We start from the raw sequence: 14,718 nt of genomic DNA, 5'->3' as shown, positions 1-14,718 counted from the left end.
GATAGGCAGAGTTAGAGAGAGAGGTAGAGATAGAGAGAGGTCTTCTATCCTCTGGTTCACTCCCCAGATGGCTGCAACGGCCGGAGCTATGCCGATCCAAAGCCAGGAGCTTCTTCCGGGTCTCCAACGCAGGTGGCAGGGGCCCTAGGACTTGGGCCATCTTCTACTGCTTTCCCAGGCCACATCAGAGAGCTGGATCAGAAGTAGAACAGCCAGGACTCGAATGGGTGCCCATATGGGATGCCAGCACTGCAGGCAGTGGTCTTACCAGCTATGCCACAGTGCCAGCCCCAAAAGTATCTTTTCAAAATGCAGAAAATCAATCTGGTTAGTCATATGAATGGAGGATATAGATTTTAACATATAGTATGAACCTAAGGAAATATAAAAAGTGTATGTGTTGGCCGGCGCCGCGGCTCAACAGGCTAATCCTTCACCTAGCGGCGCCGGCACACCGGGTTCTAGTCCCGGTCGGGGTGCCGGATTCTGTCCCGGTTGCCCCTCTTCCAGGCCAGCTCTCTGCTGTGGCCCAGGAGTGCAGTGGAGGATGGCCCAAGTGCTTGGGCCCTGCACCCGCATAGGAGACCAGGAGAAGCACCTGGCTCCTGCCTTCGGATCAGCGCAGTGTACCGGCTGCAGCGCGCTGGCTGCGGCGGCCATTGGAGGGTGAACCAACGGCAAAGGAAGACCTTTCTCTCTGTCTCTCTCTCTCACTGTCCACTCTGCCTGTCAAAAAAAAAAAAAAAGTGTATGTGTTACATATTGGTTTAAAGAAATCACACCAAAATTGCCATCTAAAAATTTTTTTAAAATACAGATATGAGACTTAAATTTCTCAAATACAATTTGTTATATTTCTGAAATTTAAAATATTATAACTAGATTAAAAATATTTTTAAAAAAGAAACTACCAAGCTATCTTCCAAAGTGGGAAAAAAAATCTTATGCCTTACAATTAGTTCTATAAAACTGTTTAGTCATCTTCATTAATCCTTTTTTTTTTGTTCCTAGGTTATTGAATCTTTGGGAATTATTATTTATAAAGCACTGGACTATGGTTTAAAGGAGAATGAAGAAAGGGAATTAAGCCCTCCCTTAGAGCAGCTTATTGATCATATGGCCAACACGGTAGAAGCTGATGGGAGCAATGATGAAGGCTACGAAGCTGCGGATGAAGGCCTGGAAGATGAAGAAGATGAAAAGAGAAAAATTTCAGCTATCCGTTCCTATCGGGATGTAATGAAGGTAAAGCAACTGTTTATCACAAAAGTTGTTACTTCGGCCGGCGCCGCGGCTCACTAGGCTAATCCTCCGCCTAGCGGCGCCGGCACACCGGGTTCTAGTCCCGGTTGGGGCGCCGGATTCTGTCCCGGTTGCCCCTCTTCCCGTCCAGCTCTCTGCTGTGGCCCGGGAGTGCAGTGGAGGATGGCCCAGGTGCTTGGGCCCTGCACCCCATGGGAGACCAGGAAAAGCACCTGGTTCCTGGCTCCTGCCACCGGATCAGCGCGGTGCGCCGGCTGCAGCGCGCCGGCCGCGGCGGCCATTGGAGGGTGAACCAACGGCAAAGGAAGACCTTTCTCTCTGTCTCTCTCTCTCACTGTCCACTCTGCCTGTCAAAAAAAAAAAAAAAAAAAAAAAAGTTGTTACTTCACTTAAAAAAATTGAAATCATGGTTCAGCTTGATAATAGTTTTCAGACTCCAAGCAGCCTGAATGTGGACTTTTATGGTTGAATCACAACTCTCCAAAACCGCTTTTAGTTGTGTATGCCCCTTACTGCATATCATGTATCAGCTCTGTTAGGTATTATTAGCCTTCCATTGATTTCTGCGTTTCCTTTTTATGAAGTAAATAATAAATGTGATCCACTTATTGCATGAAGATTCAAAATTCCAAATTTCACAGTTCATTGTTTTACTTTGTCTTCTTGACCTTCCTATTGATACTTGGTGTAAGGAAATGAGTTCAGTGGATTGAGAGGCAGAGTTACAGACAGAGGGAGGGATGTAGAGAGGTCTTCCATCTGCTGGTTCACTCCCCAAATGGCCACAGTGGCGGAGCTGGGCCAATCCAAAGCCAGGAGATTCTTCCAGATCTCCCATAGAGGGTTCAGGGGCCCAAGCATTGGGCCATCTTCCACTGCTTTTTCAGGTGCATTAGCAGAGAGCCAGATCGGAAGAGGAGCAGCCAGGACTCGAATTCATGTTGCGGGTGGATGCTTAGCCTACTACACAACAGCGCCGGCCCCTGGATTTTTTTTCTTTAGCTAAATTTCTCTGTGTACTTAAAAGTTATAATTTCTACAATGTTAAATGTATAGAGAATAAAATTAAAACAGATTTGACTATTTAGAATTATGTATGTAGTGTAGTGTTAAATTTTGTAAATCATATTGACCATATATCACTTGTTTTCCATCCTTTCATCAAGCATTTCAGAAAAAATATATTGAAGCCATGAAGACAGTATTTTCAGGTGTTCTAAACACACTGTGCTTCTTACTCCCCCTTAAATACTACTCTCTTGGGGACTTTGAAGGGGTTTATTCAAGTTATCATTCTTAGCAAGTTCAGATAAATTTTTCAGTTCTTTGAATAGCTGTTATACTTTTTTTTTTTTTTTAAAGATTTACAGAGGCAGAGAGGGAGAGAGGGAGACAGACAGACAGACAGACAGACACAGGTCTTCCATCTGGTGGTTCACTCCCCAGTTGGCTGCAATGGCCAGCACTGTGGGTGGTAGCTCTACCCACTACACCACAGCACTGGCCTCTGTTATACTTATTTTAAATTAACAACCTGTACAAGTCAAATACTCTTGTATATACAACTTGAAATTTTATGCATTTTAATCAATTTGTTTTTTCTAGATATTTATTTTTTTAAATATGTAGACATACTTAAGGGTCTGGAGACCACAAATGACTTGCTTGTTCTATAAGATAGACCAGTGATAAACAGTGGCAAATGAATAAAGAACAAAAGCATTTACATTAAAAAACAAACAAACAAAGCTACAGGCACCAGCGCTGTGGTAGCAGGTAAAACCACCGCCTACAGTGCCGGGAAGCCATATGGGCACTGCCAGTTCAAGACCCAGCTGCTGTACTTCCAATCCAACTCTGCTATGCCTGGGAAAGCAGTAGAAGATGGCCCACATCCTTGGGCCCCTGCAACTGCATGGGAGACCAGGAAAAAGCTCCTGGCTCCTGGCTTGGATCTGTGCAGCTCTGGCTGTTGCAACCATCTGGTGAGTGAACCAGCAGATGGAAGACCTCTCTCTCTCTCTCTCTGCCTCTGCCTCTCTGTAATTCTGCCTTTCAAATAAATAAATAAATAATCTTTTTTTTGCTTTAATTATTCACATTTTATTAACGTGTAAACCTTAAGCAGACTCCAATAAAGAAGAGTCAGTAAAAGTGCATCTGTTTTTTACACCTTAAAATAATTCTCTTGCTGACTGCAGACATGAAGGCTGTTTGGCAGTATTCAGAAAAATCGTAGTAAAGACAGTTTTCCCACTTAGTTTGTAGTCTTCAATAATGATTAGAAGTTACTGTTATCAAACAAGTAAGACTGCATTTATGCATCCATCATTTTCAGGATTGTTGGTAACCTGGGCATATTTCCCCCAAATAACCTTGCCTCCTTGCGTCACAAGGCCCAGCTCACTCACATTCACCTCAATGACAGCACCTTTAATAATTACACCCAGAGTTTTGTATAATGGGGATGATGGATTCTTTTTTACACCAAGTATTGGCAGACAGAAGGTGGCTTTCAGTTCTGGATGTGTTACATGGGCCTTCTTAAAACATAAGCCCATTGGTCTAATGAATCTTTCATATTTAGGTGATTTTCTTGTAAAGCCATCTCCAACAAAGCAGACTTTGGTAACCATCCTCTTCCATGCCTTCTTTTTTCTTTTCCCTGTCCGAATAACTTTTAATACTTCTGTTTCTCCTTGGGCACAAACTTTAGGCAGAGGGACTTCCCATTTTCCCACCTTCTCTTTTCGTTTTTGTTTAATCATGTTGGAAAGTACTTTAGCTCGGGACTGTCCTTCTCTGTCTAGCAGATAGGCAGGCACTGCTCCCTTGGGAGTCTTTTCATCATTCTTTTGTTTGGTGTTTCTCTTATGCATCTTGATAGTCTTTTTCATCTGTATTTTCTCAGCATGGCGCTGCTCATGGTAGAGCTTGGCCTTCAGACCAATCATCTTTTTTGCTTTCTTTGAACGTTCTGAGCCTCCCGACTTTCCTTTTTTCTTTTTCTCATGGTAATCCAAACGGTACCCATAGCGTTTACGGTGTAATTCAGTATATTCATTTTGTGGCATGGTGACGGCCTTAGAACCGCCAGGTGCTGCCTCCTGGGTACGAAGAAGTTCCCGACTTTCAGGGCTCAGAAACCCACCATAAATAAATAATCTTTAAAAAACAAAACAAAGCTACTCACACTCTGTATTTTGGTGGTGTGTGTGCTGAGAGAGGCAGTACACAAAACGTTGAGAAGGCAAAAGTGGACCTTCCTAAGCAACTAGGTCAATGAAACACTTCAGAGATATCATGCTTCCTCACTCTTCACATAAGTTTGAAGATGAGGGCCAGAGGTTAGCTGGAATCTCAACATCCTTATTCAACAACATAAAATTTGTTAACTTAAAAGTAAAAATCTTGGGCTGGCACCGTGGCTCACTTGGCTAATCCTCCACCTGCGGTGCCGGCACCCCAGGTTCTAGTCCCGGTTGGAGCGCCAGGTACTAGTCCCAGTTGCTCCTCTTCCAGTCCAGCTCTCTGCTGTGGCCCGGGAGGGCAGCGGAGGATGGACCAAGTACTTGGGTCCCTGCACCTGCATGGGAGACTGGGAGGAAGTACTCGGCTCCTGGCTTCAGATTGGCGCAGCGCCGGCCATAGTGGCCATTAGGGAGTGAACCAACAGAAGGAAGACCTCTCTCTCTGTCTCTCTCTCACTGTCTATAACTCTCTGTCTCTCTCTCTGACTGTCTAACTCTGCCTGGCAAAAAATAAAAAAATTTAAAAACGTAAAAATCTTGGAGCACTTAACAAATTATTATTTTTAAAATTTGAGCTAGTGTGTTTGCCCTAATTTATTTCTATCATTATAACAACTAAGTTAAAAATGAGTTTAAAAGACATATTTTGGAGAAAAACTATAAGTTTACCAATTCTGTTCTTAGAGGAGTTTTACTGAAGAATATTATAATATCATCCATTGTTTCCTGGTTTCAGTGCTGGTCAAAACTGAAATAATTTTCCACATCTGTATGTGTTCTAAATGTTTCTTTTACCTAAGTTAGAAAAAAAAATTTCCTGAAACATTTAACAAGTAAACTGAACTTTTAAATGTCATGAAACCCAGTACTCAGGGCCATGTAGTGACACTTCAGAGTTTGTGGTTTGGTTTAGTGGATGGAAAACTTTAGTTAGTAAATTGACTCCATGACTTTGTTGAAAAAAAGAAAACAAGAATTAAGTGAAGAGGGGTGGGCATTTGGCATGATGGTTAAGCTGCTGCCAGCATCCCATTTCAGAGTGCCTGGGTGAGTCTTTGCTTGGCTCCTAAGTCCAGCTTTCTGCTGTTGCACACTCTGGGAGAAAGCAGTGATGGCTCAAGTAGTTGGGTCCTTGCCACCAATGTGGGAGACCTGGAGGAAGTTCTTGGCTCCTGGCTTCAGCCTGATCCATCCATGGCTGTTGCTGGCATAAACCAACAGAAAGAAAGCGGGAGGATGGAGAGGGAGAGGGAGGGTGGGAGAAGAGAGAGCCGGAGAGGGGGAGAGAAAGATTGATTTAACTCTTTTGAAGAAATATAACTGCTGCCTTCGTTTGGAAGCAGAAGTGTGAAGCCAAGTTTGAGTAATATTAATCTAATTTATATTAAAATAATTTCTGAACTGGATGTTCAGAAATATGAAGTGTTTACAGTTCTTTAGTGAGCAAGACTTCATTAATATGTAACTTTTTCTGGATTGCCTTTTGTCACTCTTAAATCTTTTAATTTGGTGTGTTTCAATATGGTACATTATAGTTGAGAAATGCTTTTGTGTCCTGTTGTCTGAGCTGTAGGAGAGCACTGTGAAGTAGACTGAGTAGGTATTTTTTTTTAAGTTTTTGTTTAAAAAGTTAATTTTCATTTTATTTGAAAAGCAGAGAGACAGAGATCTTCCATCTACTGGTTTACTCCCCAAATGCTTGCAACAGCCAAGGCTATGCCATCCTGAAGCCAACAGCCTGGAACTCAATCCAGGTCTCCTATAGGGTTGGCAGGGAACCAAGTACTTGAGCTATCACCTGCTGCCTCCCAAGATGTGCATTAGCAGGAAGTGGGAGTCTAAAATGGAGGAGGCACTGCAGCATGGGAAGCAGGCACCCCATGTGGCAGCTTAACCACTGCACCAAATGCCTGCCTCTGAGTGGGCATTCCTATTCTCATTTTACAAATGAAGAAACTAAGAAGTGTGTGACTAGTCCAGTTTCCTATAACCAACTAGGTTAGAAGAATAGATTGTGGCTACTTTCAAAGGCTTTGTAGTCGCTAGGAACTAGTTTTAAACCTGGATTTTGCTATTTCTGTACCATCTGTGTTGCCCTAGATGATTTAATCTTGTGGTCTTTATTTTTATATATAATGAGTATAATAATATCAGTATGATTCAATTCTAGTGCAGATTAAGTTAGACATCAAAATTGGTAACAAGAATCTGAAATGAGGGGCCGGCACTGTGGCAGAGCAGGTTAAAGCCCTGGCCTGAAGCGCTGGCATTCCATATGGGCGCTGGTTCTAGTCCCAGCTGTTCCTCTTGCAATTCAGCTCTCTGCTATGGCCTGGGAAAGCAGTGGAAGATGGCCCAAGTCCTTGAGCCCCTGCACCCACGGATCAGTACAGCTGCGGCCATTGCAGCCATCTGGGGAGTGCACCAGTGGATGGAAGACCTCTCTCTCTGTTTCTACACCTCTCTTTAATTCTGTCTTTCAAGTAAATAAATTACATCTTTTAAAAAAACGTAAACTTTTTACAAACACCCACAAACAAGTTTGGTTTATAAAAAAAATCTGAAATGAATAAATTTTAGAAGCGTTTACTACATGCCACAGCTATTTTTGGTGCAAGGATTATAGCAGTAAACAAATGCATGTAGTTCCTACTGCTATTAGTTGTAATGGAGAGATATAGTATAAACAAGTGAGGCATAAACATAGGTAATTTTTTTGACTCATTATAGAACTCTCTGTCACTGATTATAGTTCAAAATAAATTATAGGCACAAATTCATGTCAGAGCTAGTATGTGTGCTTCCCTTAAATTAAGAAATTTTTTTCAGTTTAAACATTTCTTAAGAAACACATAACTAGGGGCCAGCGCTGTGGTAAAGCAGGTTAAAGCCCCAGCTTGCAGAGCTGGCATCCCATATGGGCACCAGTTCAAATCCTGGCTGCTCTTCTTCCAATCCAGCTCTCTTCTATGGCCTGAGAAAGCAGTAGAAGATGGCCCAGCTCTTTGGGCCCCTGCACCCGCATGGGAGACCCAGAAGAAGCTCCTGGCTCCTGGCTTCACATCAGCACAGCTCTGACCATTGCAGTCATTTGAGGAGTGACCCATCGGATGGAAGACCTCTCTCTCTCTTTCTCTCTCTCTGGCTCTACCTCTCTCTCTAACTCTGTCTTTCAAATAAATAAAATAAATCCTTTAAAAAAATACGTAACTAAGTGGATAGCTTCAAGAAGTATGAAGAAGAGAACACTCTTAAAAACTATGTTGCTATCAAAAAGTATATCCCTGAAAAGATTGATTTAATCAACATTAGTTAGGAAGAAGAATTGTAGTAAATTGAAGTAAACAGTGATGATGGAGAGAAGGTGTCCAGGAAGGGAAGACTGAAGGGCTCAGGTTGAGGATTATGGGAAGAGTGATCGTGACAGGTGGATAGAAAGGAAGAGGCAGTGCTGTAGGACCTAGAGAAAGTGTTTGAGAAATGATTAACAATGGTATAGGAATAGCACAGGTAATAAGTTCTTCATTTGAGATGAATGAGGCAGACTCAACTCCTTCATGCATTCATTTACCTTTTCAGATATTCAAGTATTTAGTCTGCTTTCCTGGTGCTGAGTACTCTATCGGGCACTTAAGATTGCCAGGATGAATACGTTATGCTCCCTACTCTCAGAGAGCAAACCACTTAAAGGGAGAGCCATGTTAAATGAACACCAGGGAGATAAATATTACAGACCAGATGTGTGGGACCATACTAGCCATAGCCTGTATACTGGCTTTGTTTAAATTAACTCAAGGCTCCCTCTTCAAAATGCTTTTCCTCTATTTGTAAGATAATTGTTGTAATAAATATAAGTATAAATATATAGTCTCTGACATGGAGGACATTCTAGTTGTGGCGCCCTCATGAGCAGTCTGCACAGTTAGAAGGGGTGGCCCAATTTGTGGGCACTGAGTACTCTGAAAGCACAGAGGAATACAGAGCTCAGCCTGGAGGCTTCTGGTCTTAAAAAGTCAGTGTCCCGGCCGGCGCCGCGGCTCACTAGGCTAATCCTCCGCCTAGCGGCGCCGGCACACCGGGTTCTAGTCCCGGTCGGGGTGCCGGATTCTGTCCCGGTTGCCCCTCTTCCAGGTCAGCCCTCTGCTGTGGCCAGGGAGTGCAGTGGAGGATGGCCCAGGTGCTTGGGCCCTGCACCCCATGGGAGACCAGGAAAAGCACTTGGCTCCTGGCTCCTGCCATCGGATCAGTGCGGTGCGCCGGTCGCAGCGCGCTGGCCGCGGCAGCCATTGGAGGGTGAACCAACGGCAAAAGGAAGACCTTTCTCTCTGTCTCTCTCTCTCACTGTCCACTCTGCCTGTCAAAAAAAAAAAAAAAAAAAAAAAAAAAAAAAAAAAAAAAAAAGCCAGTGTCCCTAGGAATCAGGAAACACAAATAAAGCAATGCTTTTATTTATTTATTTATTTGACAGGCAGAGTGGACAGTGAGAGAGAGAGACAGAGAGAAAGGTCTTCCTTTGCCGTTGTTCACCCCTCAGTGGCCGCTGCGGCCGGCGCACTGCGCCGATCCAAAGCCAGGAGCCAGGTGCTTCTCCTGGTCTCCCATGCTGGTGCAGGGCCCAAGGACTTGGGCCATCCTCCACTGCACTCCCGGGCCACAGCAGAGAGCTGGACTAGAAGAGGAGCGACCGGGACTAGAACCTGGTGTGCCCCTGCTGCAGGCGGAGGATTAGCCTATTGAGACGCGGCACTGGCCTTAAAGCAATGCTTTTTCAAAGATGGACTTTTGTTGACATTTGAAATTGTGGTAAATTTTTCATTCCAAAATTGATTGGTAGTAGCAGTGTAAATTTATATAACTCTTATGAAAAAATAATTTGACAGTACATTAAAAATCTAACACTGTTCACTGATTGTAATACCGAAAGGCTAAAAGCTAGAAACAACTTTCCATTAATAGGGAATTGGTTAAGCTAACTATAGTAAGAGTTAGAGTACTGTGGAGGTCCAGATGATTAAGGACTATCTCCTTATATTCTGTGAAAGATTTCCAGGACATTTTCCCCTCTTAAAAACAAGGTGGAGAAAGTGGGTAAGAATATATCTAAAAAGTATTTGTTTATATTCAAACTAAAATAAATAGATAAATGAAACTTAAAGGAAAAAAATGAAGTTAATGATAAAAGAAATGGTAGAAAAGACAAGCACTACATAAAGTGTCTCTAAATGTACTTGATTATATAGACCTGATTTAGAAACTATGTGAATATTTTATGTAAGTATAAAACAAGATTAAATGCAAAAATATAATACTTCCCCAAAATCAAAGGAAAATGAGCATATTGTTACCATATTGGAGGCATACCACATAGAGCTAGAATGGAAGAACCAAGGAGTAGCTGTAAGTATAGCTACCACCAGATTGTGGTCTCTAAATACTACTCTACTAAAAGAATCTCAGAATTCTTTAGAGAAGTTGTTAATTATGAATCTAGGAAGGAAATGTATAAGAAAACCTACAACATCTTGTCAAACCAGAAAGTAACAACCTATCAAGACTTTTGAAACTGTATAAAAAGAACTCAGAAGGCAACTTGAAAGGCTTCCATTGGGCAAAGATGGAGCAGTTTATCAATAAGATTAATAACTGTGATGGATTAAAACATGTAAAATACACTTAAAAGGAGATTTATTTATCTGTTTATCTGTATTTATTTGAAAAGCAGAGTGATAGGAAGTAAGAGAATCTTCCATTTACTGGTTCACTCCCCAAGTGTTCACAAATATCCAGGATGAAGCCAGGAGTCAGGAACTCCATTTGGGTCTCCCACATGGATAACAGGAGCCCAAGTACTTGTACTGTCTTCTGATGCTTTCCCAGGAGCATTGGCAGGGAACTGGATGGGAAGCAGAGCAGCTGGTACTCTAACCAGCACATACATGGGATGCCAGCATCACAAGCAGATGCTTAACCTTTTGCACCACGATGCTAACCTCCATAAGATATTCTTAAAACCACAAATTAGGGGTTGGTGTTGTGGCACATCAGGTTAATAAGCTGCTACCTGTGACGCCGTCATCCCAAATGACTTCTGGTTAGAGTTCTAGCTGCTCTGTTTCTGATCCAGCTCCCTGCTAATGCACCTGAGAAAGCATTTGAAGGTGATTTAAGTCCTTGGGCCCATGCAGCCCACATGGGAAACACAGAAGGAGCTCCTGACTTCAGCCTGGCCCAGCCCTGGCCGTTGTAGCCATCTGAGGGGTGAACAAGCAGATGGAAGATCTTTCTAACTCTGCTGTTCAGATTAATAAATAGTTTTTTAAAAAAAAAACACACAAACACATAAATTATAAATAAATAAAGCCCTCACTTTCACCTTTGGAAATTGTTAGGGAACTCTTCAGATTTAAATAGGTTATGATGGGACCAGCACCATGGTGTAGCAGGTAAACCGCTACCTGCAGCGCCAGCATCCCATATGGTCATGAATTCAAGTCCCAGTTGCTCCACTTCTGATCCAGTGCCCTGCTGATGGCCTAGGAAAACAGCAGAGGATGGCTCAAGTGCTTGGGCCCCTGCACCCTCGTGAGGAGGCCCAGAGGAGGTTTCTGGCTCCTGGCTTCTGATGGCCCAGCTCCAGCTATTGCAGCCATTTGGGGAGTGAACCAGCAGATGGATGATTCATTCTCTCTCTCTCTCTCTCTCTCTCTCTCTCTCTCTCTCTCTAACTTTGCCTTTAAAATAACAATCTTTTTTAAAAGTACAAAAAATTAGGTTATGACTCTCAAACTCAAGCAGATAGTTAAGTTCCAAAGTCATGATTGATGTTACTAAGAGGATAGAATCATGATCCAATTAGGGTTTAAGAGGAGAGTCTGGTGGGAGGTCCTCAGATCACTGGGAGTGTGCTCTTGGGAGGTAGTCCTTCTACAGCTTGAGTTAGGCCCAGTTGCTCTCTGTTTCCTGACTCATCATGTGATCCTTCCACTACACGCTGCCATTGCCTTCGAGGTCAAATCACTGGGGCTCTCCCAAATCTTGGACCATGAACTCCCAAAACCAGGAGCTAAAATAATCCCCTATTTTTCATAAGTAGCTTCTTTCAGGTATTTGTTATAGTAATAAAAAGCTGGCTACTACAGGAACTGACTTATTTTAAAAATTGGCAAATAAATGGAAGAGGTATTCATTCTGCCCTTTTTATATGAACAATACCTCTGGATAAGCAAATCATTCTAGGCAACTTTCTGCTTATTAAAATATCCCAATTAATAAGTAAAATAGAATGGTAGAAATTGGGAAAAGATAATATTCTAATTTTAAAGAAATAATACCAATAATATTGTGACATCATAAGAGACTAGCAGATTTTGTATGTCTCTTGATGCACTCATACCACCACTTACAAGGTATTCTTACACCTCCTACCAAAATAGAATTTCAATATGATCAGGTGTTTGACTGTTTATAGAAAGTCCAGGAGATAGAGAAATATTTTAAATAACACTGTGGGGATGCAATCAGCAAAATCCAGATTGTGGGAAACTATAGGATAAACCATCCGATTTCTTAAATAAATAAATTATACGTTAAAAGGAAGGAGAGGGAGAGAAAACTTAGAAGAAAAGAAACTTGAGACCAGTTGCATATATGAATCCCAATTGAGAAAATAAATTGTGTTTGATATAATCAAGATTTGTCTCTATAGTTTATTATATTGAAGAATTTAAAAAGTTCAGCATAATGGTATTGTGTATATTTTTAAAAATAACTCTTTGAGGTATATGCTAAACATGAGATATGTGGGATTTGCCAGAAAATATTTCTGAAGAGTAGGGCCGAGTTGGTAAAGATATAGTTAAATGAGATCGACCATAAATTGATCATTGTTAAGTTGCATGATGGTTACATTGTAATTCATTATACTATTCCCATAGTTTTATGCATGGGTGACTTTTTCATATAAGATATTAAAATATATAAAAGTGTCCAGAATAATCATAGCTAGAGATTTCTAAGAGATCATTTTTTAAAGATGTATTTATTTATTTTAAAGTTACACAGAAGAGAGGCAGAGAGAGAGAGAGAGAAGAGAGGTCTTCCATCCAGTGGTTCACTCCCCAGTTGGCCGCAGTGGCCAGAGCTGAGCAAATCAGAGCTGAGCAAATCAGAAGCCAGGAGCCAGGAGCTTCTTTGGGTCTCCTACGTGGGCACAGGGGCCCAAGGACTTGTGCCATCTTCTACTGCTTTCCCAGGCTATCGCAGAGAGCTGGATGGGAAGTAGAGCAGCCGGGTCTTGAACCAGCACCCATATGGGATGCCGGTGCTTCAGGCCAGGGTGTTAACCTGCTGCGCCACAGCGCTGGCCCCAAGAGATAATTTTTTTTCTTTGACAGATAGTTAGACATTGAGAGAGAGAGAGACAGAGAAAGGTCTTCCTTCGTTGGTTCACCCCCAAAATGGCCGCCACAGCAGGAGCCAGGTGCCTCCTCCTGGTTTCCCATGCAGGTGCAGGGGCCCAAGCACCTGAGCCATCCTCCACTGCACTCCCGGGCCACAGCAGAGAGCTGGACTGGAAGAGGAGCAGCCGGGACTAGAACCTGGCGCCCATATGGGATGCTGGTGCCACAGGCGGAGGATTAACCAAGTGAGCCACGGCGTCGGCCCCCCAAGAGATAATTTTTAAAAGAAGAAAATGTTACTCAGACACATAAACATTGTATGTACTGCATTATTATTATAATACAATCCTAAAATTGGAAATAAATTTAGATGACTCAGGAAGTATTGATCAAAAATACATGATGTGGGGCCAGCACTGTGGCATAGTGAGTAAAACCACCACCTGGCAGTGGCAGCATCCCATATGGGCTCTGGTTCAAGTCCTGGCTGCTCCACTTCCAGTCTAGGTCACTGCTAATGTGCCTGGGAAAGTGGCAGAAAATGGCCTAAGTCCTTGGGCCGCTGTACCCACTTGGCTCCTGGCTTTGACCTGGCCCAGCCCTGGCTATTGCGGCCTTTTGGGGAGTGAACCAGCATATCTCTCTCTCTCTTTTTCTCTTTCTGTTCTCTGCCTCTTCCTCTCTGTAATTGTGACTTTCAAATAAATAATATATCAATTATATGGAATATTATTCAGTCTTAAAATTGTATGAGTTATGTAGCAATATGGGTGTCTTAGTCCATTTTGTGTTACAGCTAGCACAATGCCACAGATTGAGTAAATTATAGAAAAGAGGTTTATCATGGCCCACACTTGTGGTCCAAGGGCAAGGGCCCACATTGGTGATGACCTTGCTGATAGAGTCACATGGTGGTGCAGGTCATCCATCACTTGGTGAGACATAGAGCATGCACGTGTGTCTGTGACCTGAAGCCACCAGCATTGGGAGCCCTACCCTGATGGCTTTGTCTAACCATAGGCATCTCCCAAAGGCCCCACCTCTGAACACCATCATCAGGTTGTTTTCCTTTCTCTTTTAATGCCTCACAGTGAGATTTTTTTTAAAAGATTTATTTATTTATTTGTCAGAAAATGTAATTTTGATTATGCTACTTTCTCTTCTGTGGAGATAAAATGTACACACATTGCAATATGTTTCCCTAAACAAAGGGTGACTTGGAATGCTGAATACCTTGTTATTTAAACAAACTGTTTTCTTTAGTAGTGCCAGAGTTTTAAGGAAAACTTTATTGTTTGTTACTATGCAGTACTTTGGAAATAGCTAGGGGTAATATGTGTATGGATAACAGAATTTTTTAGTTACTGGTATCAGATAAATTTCCAAGTTATTGATAGCAAATTAAATTTTTTTTCCTAATTGGTGTATCATTTCAAATCCTTCTCCCAAAGCTGCGAGAGTGGAACTCTACCCAGGTCTTCCACATGAGTGGCAGGAGCTCAACTGCTCAGACCATCTTTGCTGCTTTCGCAAGCACATTAGCAGGGAGCTGGACTAGAAGTGGAAGAGCAGGCATTATATGGCTAAACCTGCTGTGCCACAATGCCAGCCTCCATATGTGGTTATTGATCACTTGAAATATGGTAGTGTGAATTAACAGGTTCCAGATCTAAACACTTGGCACCAAAAAAAAAAAAAAAAAAAAAGAGTTTAAGATTTCTCATTAGTAATTTTATATTCACTAAAATTTGAAGTCTTATACCATAATGGGTTAATGGAAATAATGTTATAAGCATTCATTTCAC

General features: G+C 42.2%; 1 protein-coding gene and 1 pseudogene across 7 annotated transcripts in view; one reads left to right on the top strand and one right to left on the bottom strand.

Moving 5' to 3' along the window:
- The window catches only part of SPIRE1 (spire type actin nucleation factor 1), a 204,887-nt gene that overhangs the window by 88,837 nt on the left and 101,332 nt on the right, over positions 1-14,718 (top strand). For all 6 annotated transcript variants that reach the window (XM_017343990.4, XM_017343991.3, XM_008261008.4 and 3 more), the window contains exon 3: positions 1,012-1,245. In XM_017343990.4, coding sequence (XP_017199479.2) covers positions 1,012-1,245 — 234 coding nt within the window. The remainder of the gene's footprint in view (positions 1-1,011; positions 1,246-14,718) is intronic.
- On the bottom strand, positions 2,613-4,469 carry LOC138844059 (ribosome biogenesis protein NSA2 homolog pseudogene; annotated as a pseudogene). Its single transcript, XR_016214175.1, has one exon. The product of XR_016214175.1 is annotated as a ribosome biogenesis protein NSA2 homolog pseudogene (transcript).

Source organism: Oryctolagus cuniculus, chromosome 10 (assembly GCF_051225735.1).
Source record: "Oryctolagus cuniculus isolate XC-2025 breed Fujian yellow rabbit chromosome 10, ASM5122573v1, whole genome shotgun sequence".
Taxonomy (NCBI): Eukaryota; Metazoa; Chordata; class Mammalia; order Lagomorpha; family Leporidae; genus Oryctolagus; species Oryctolagus cuniculus.
Note: the sequence above shows the minus strand (reverse complement) of the source record. Positions and strands in the feature narration are given on the sequence as shown.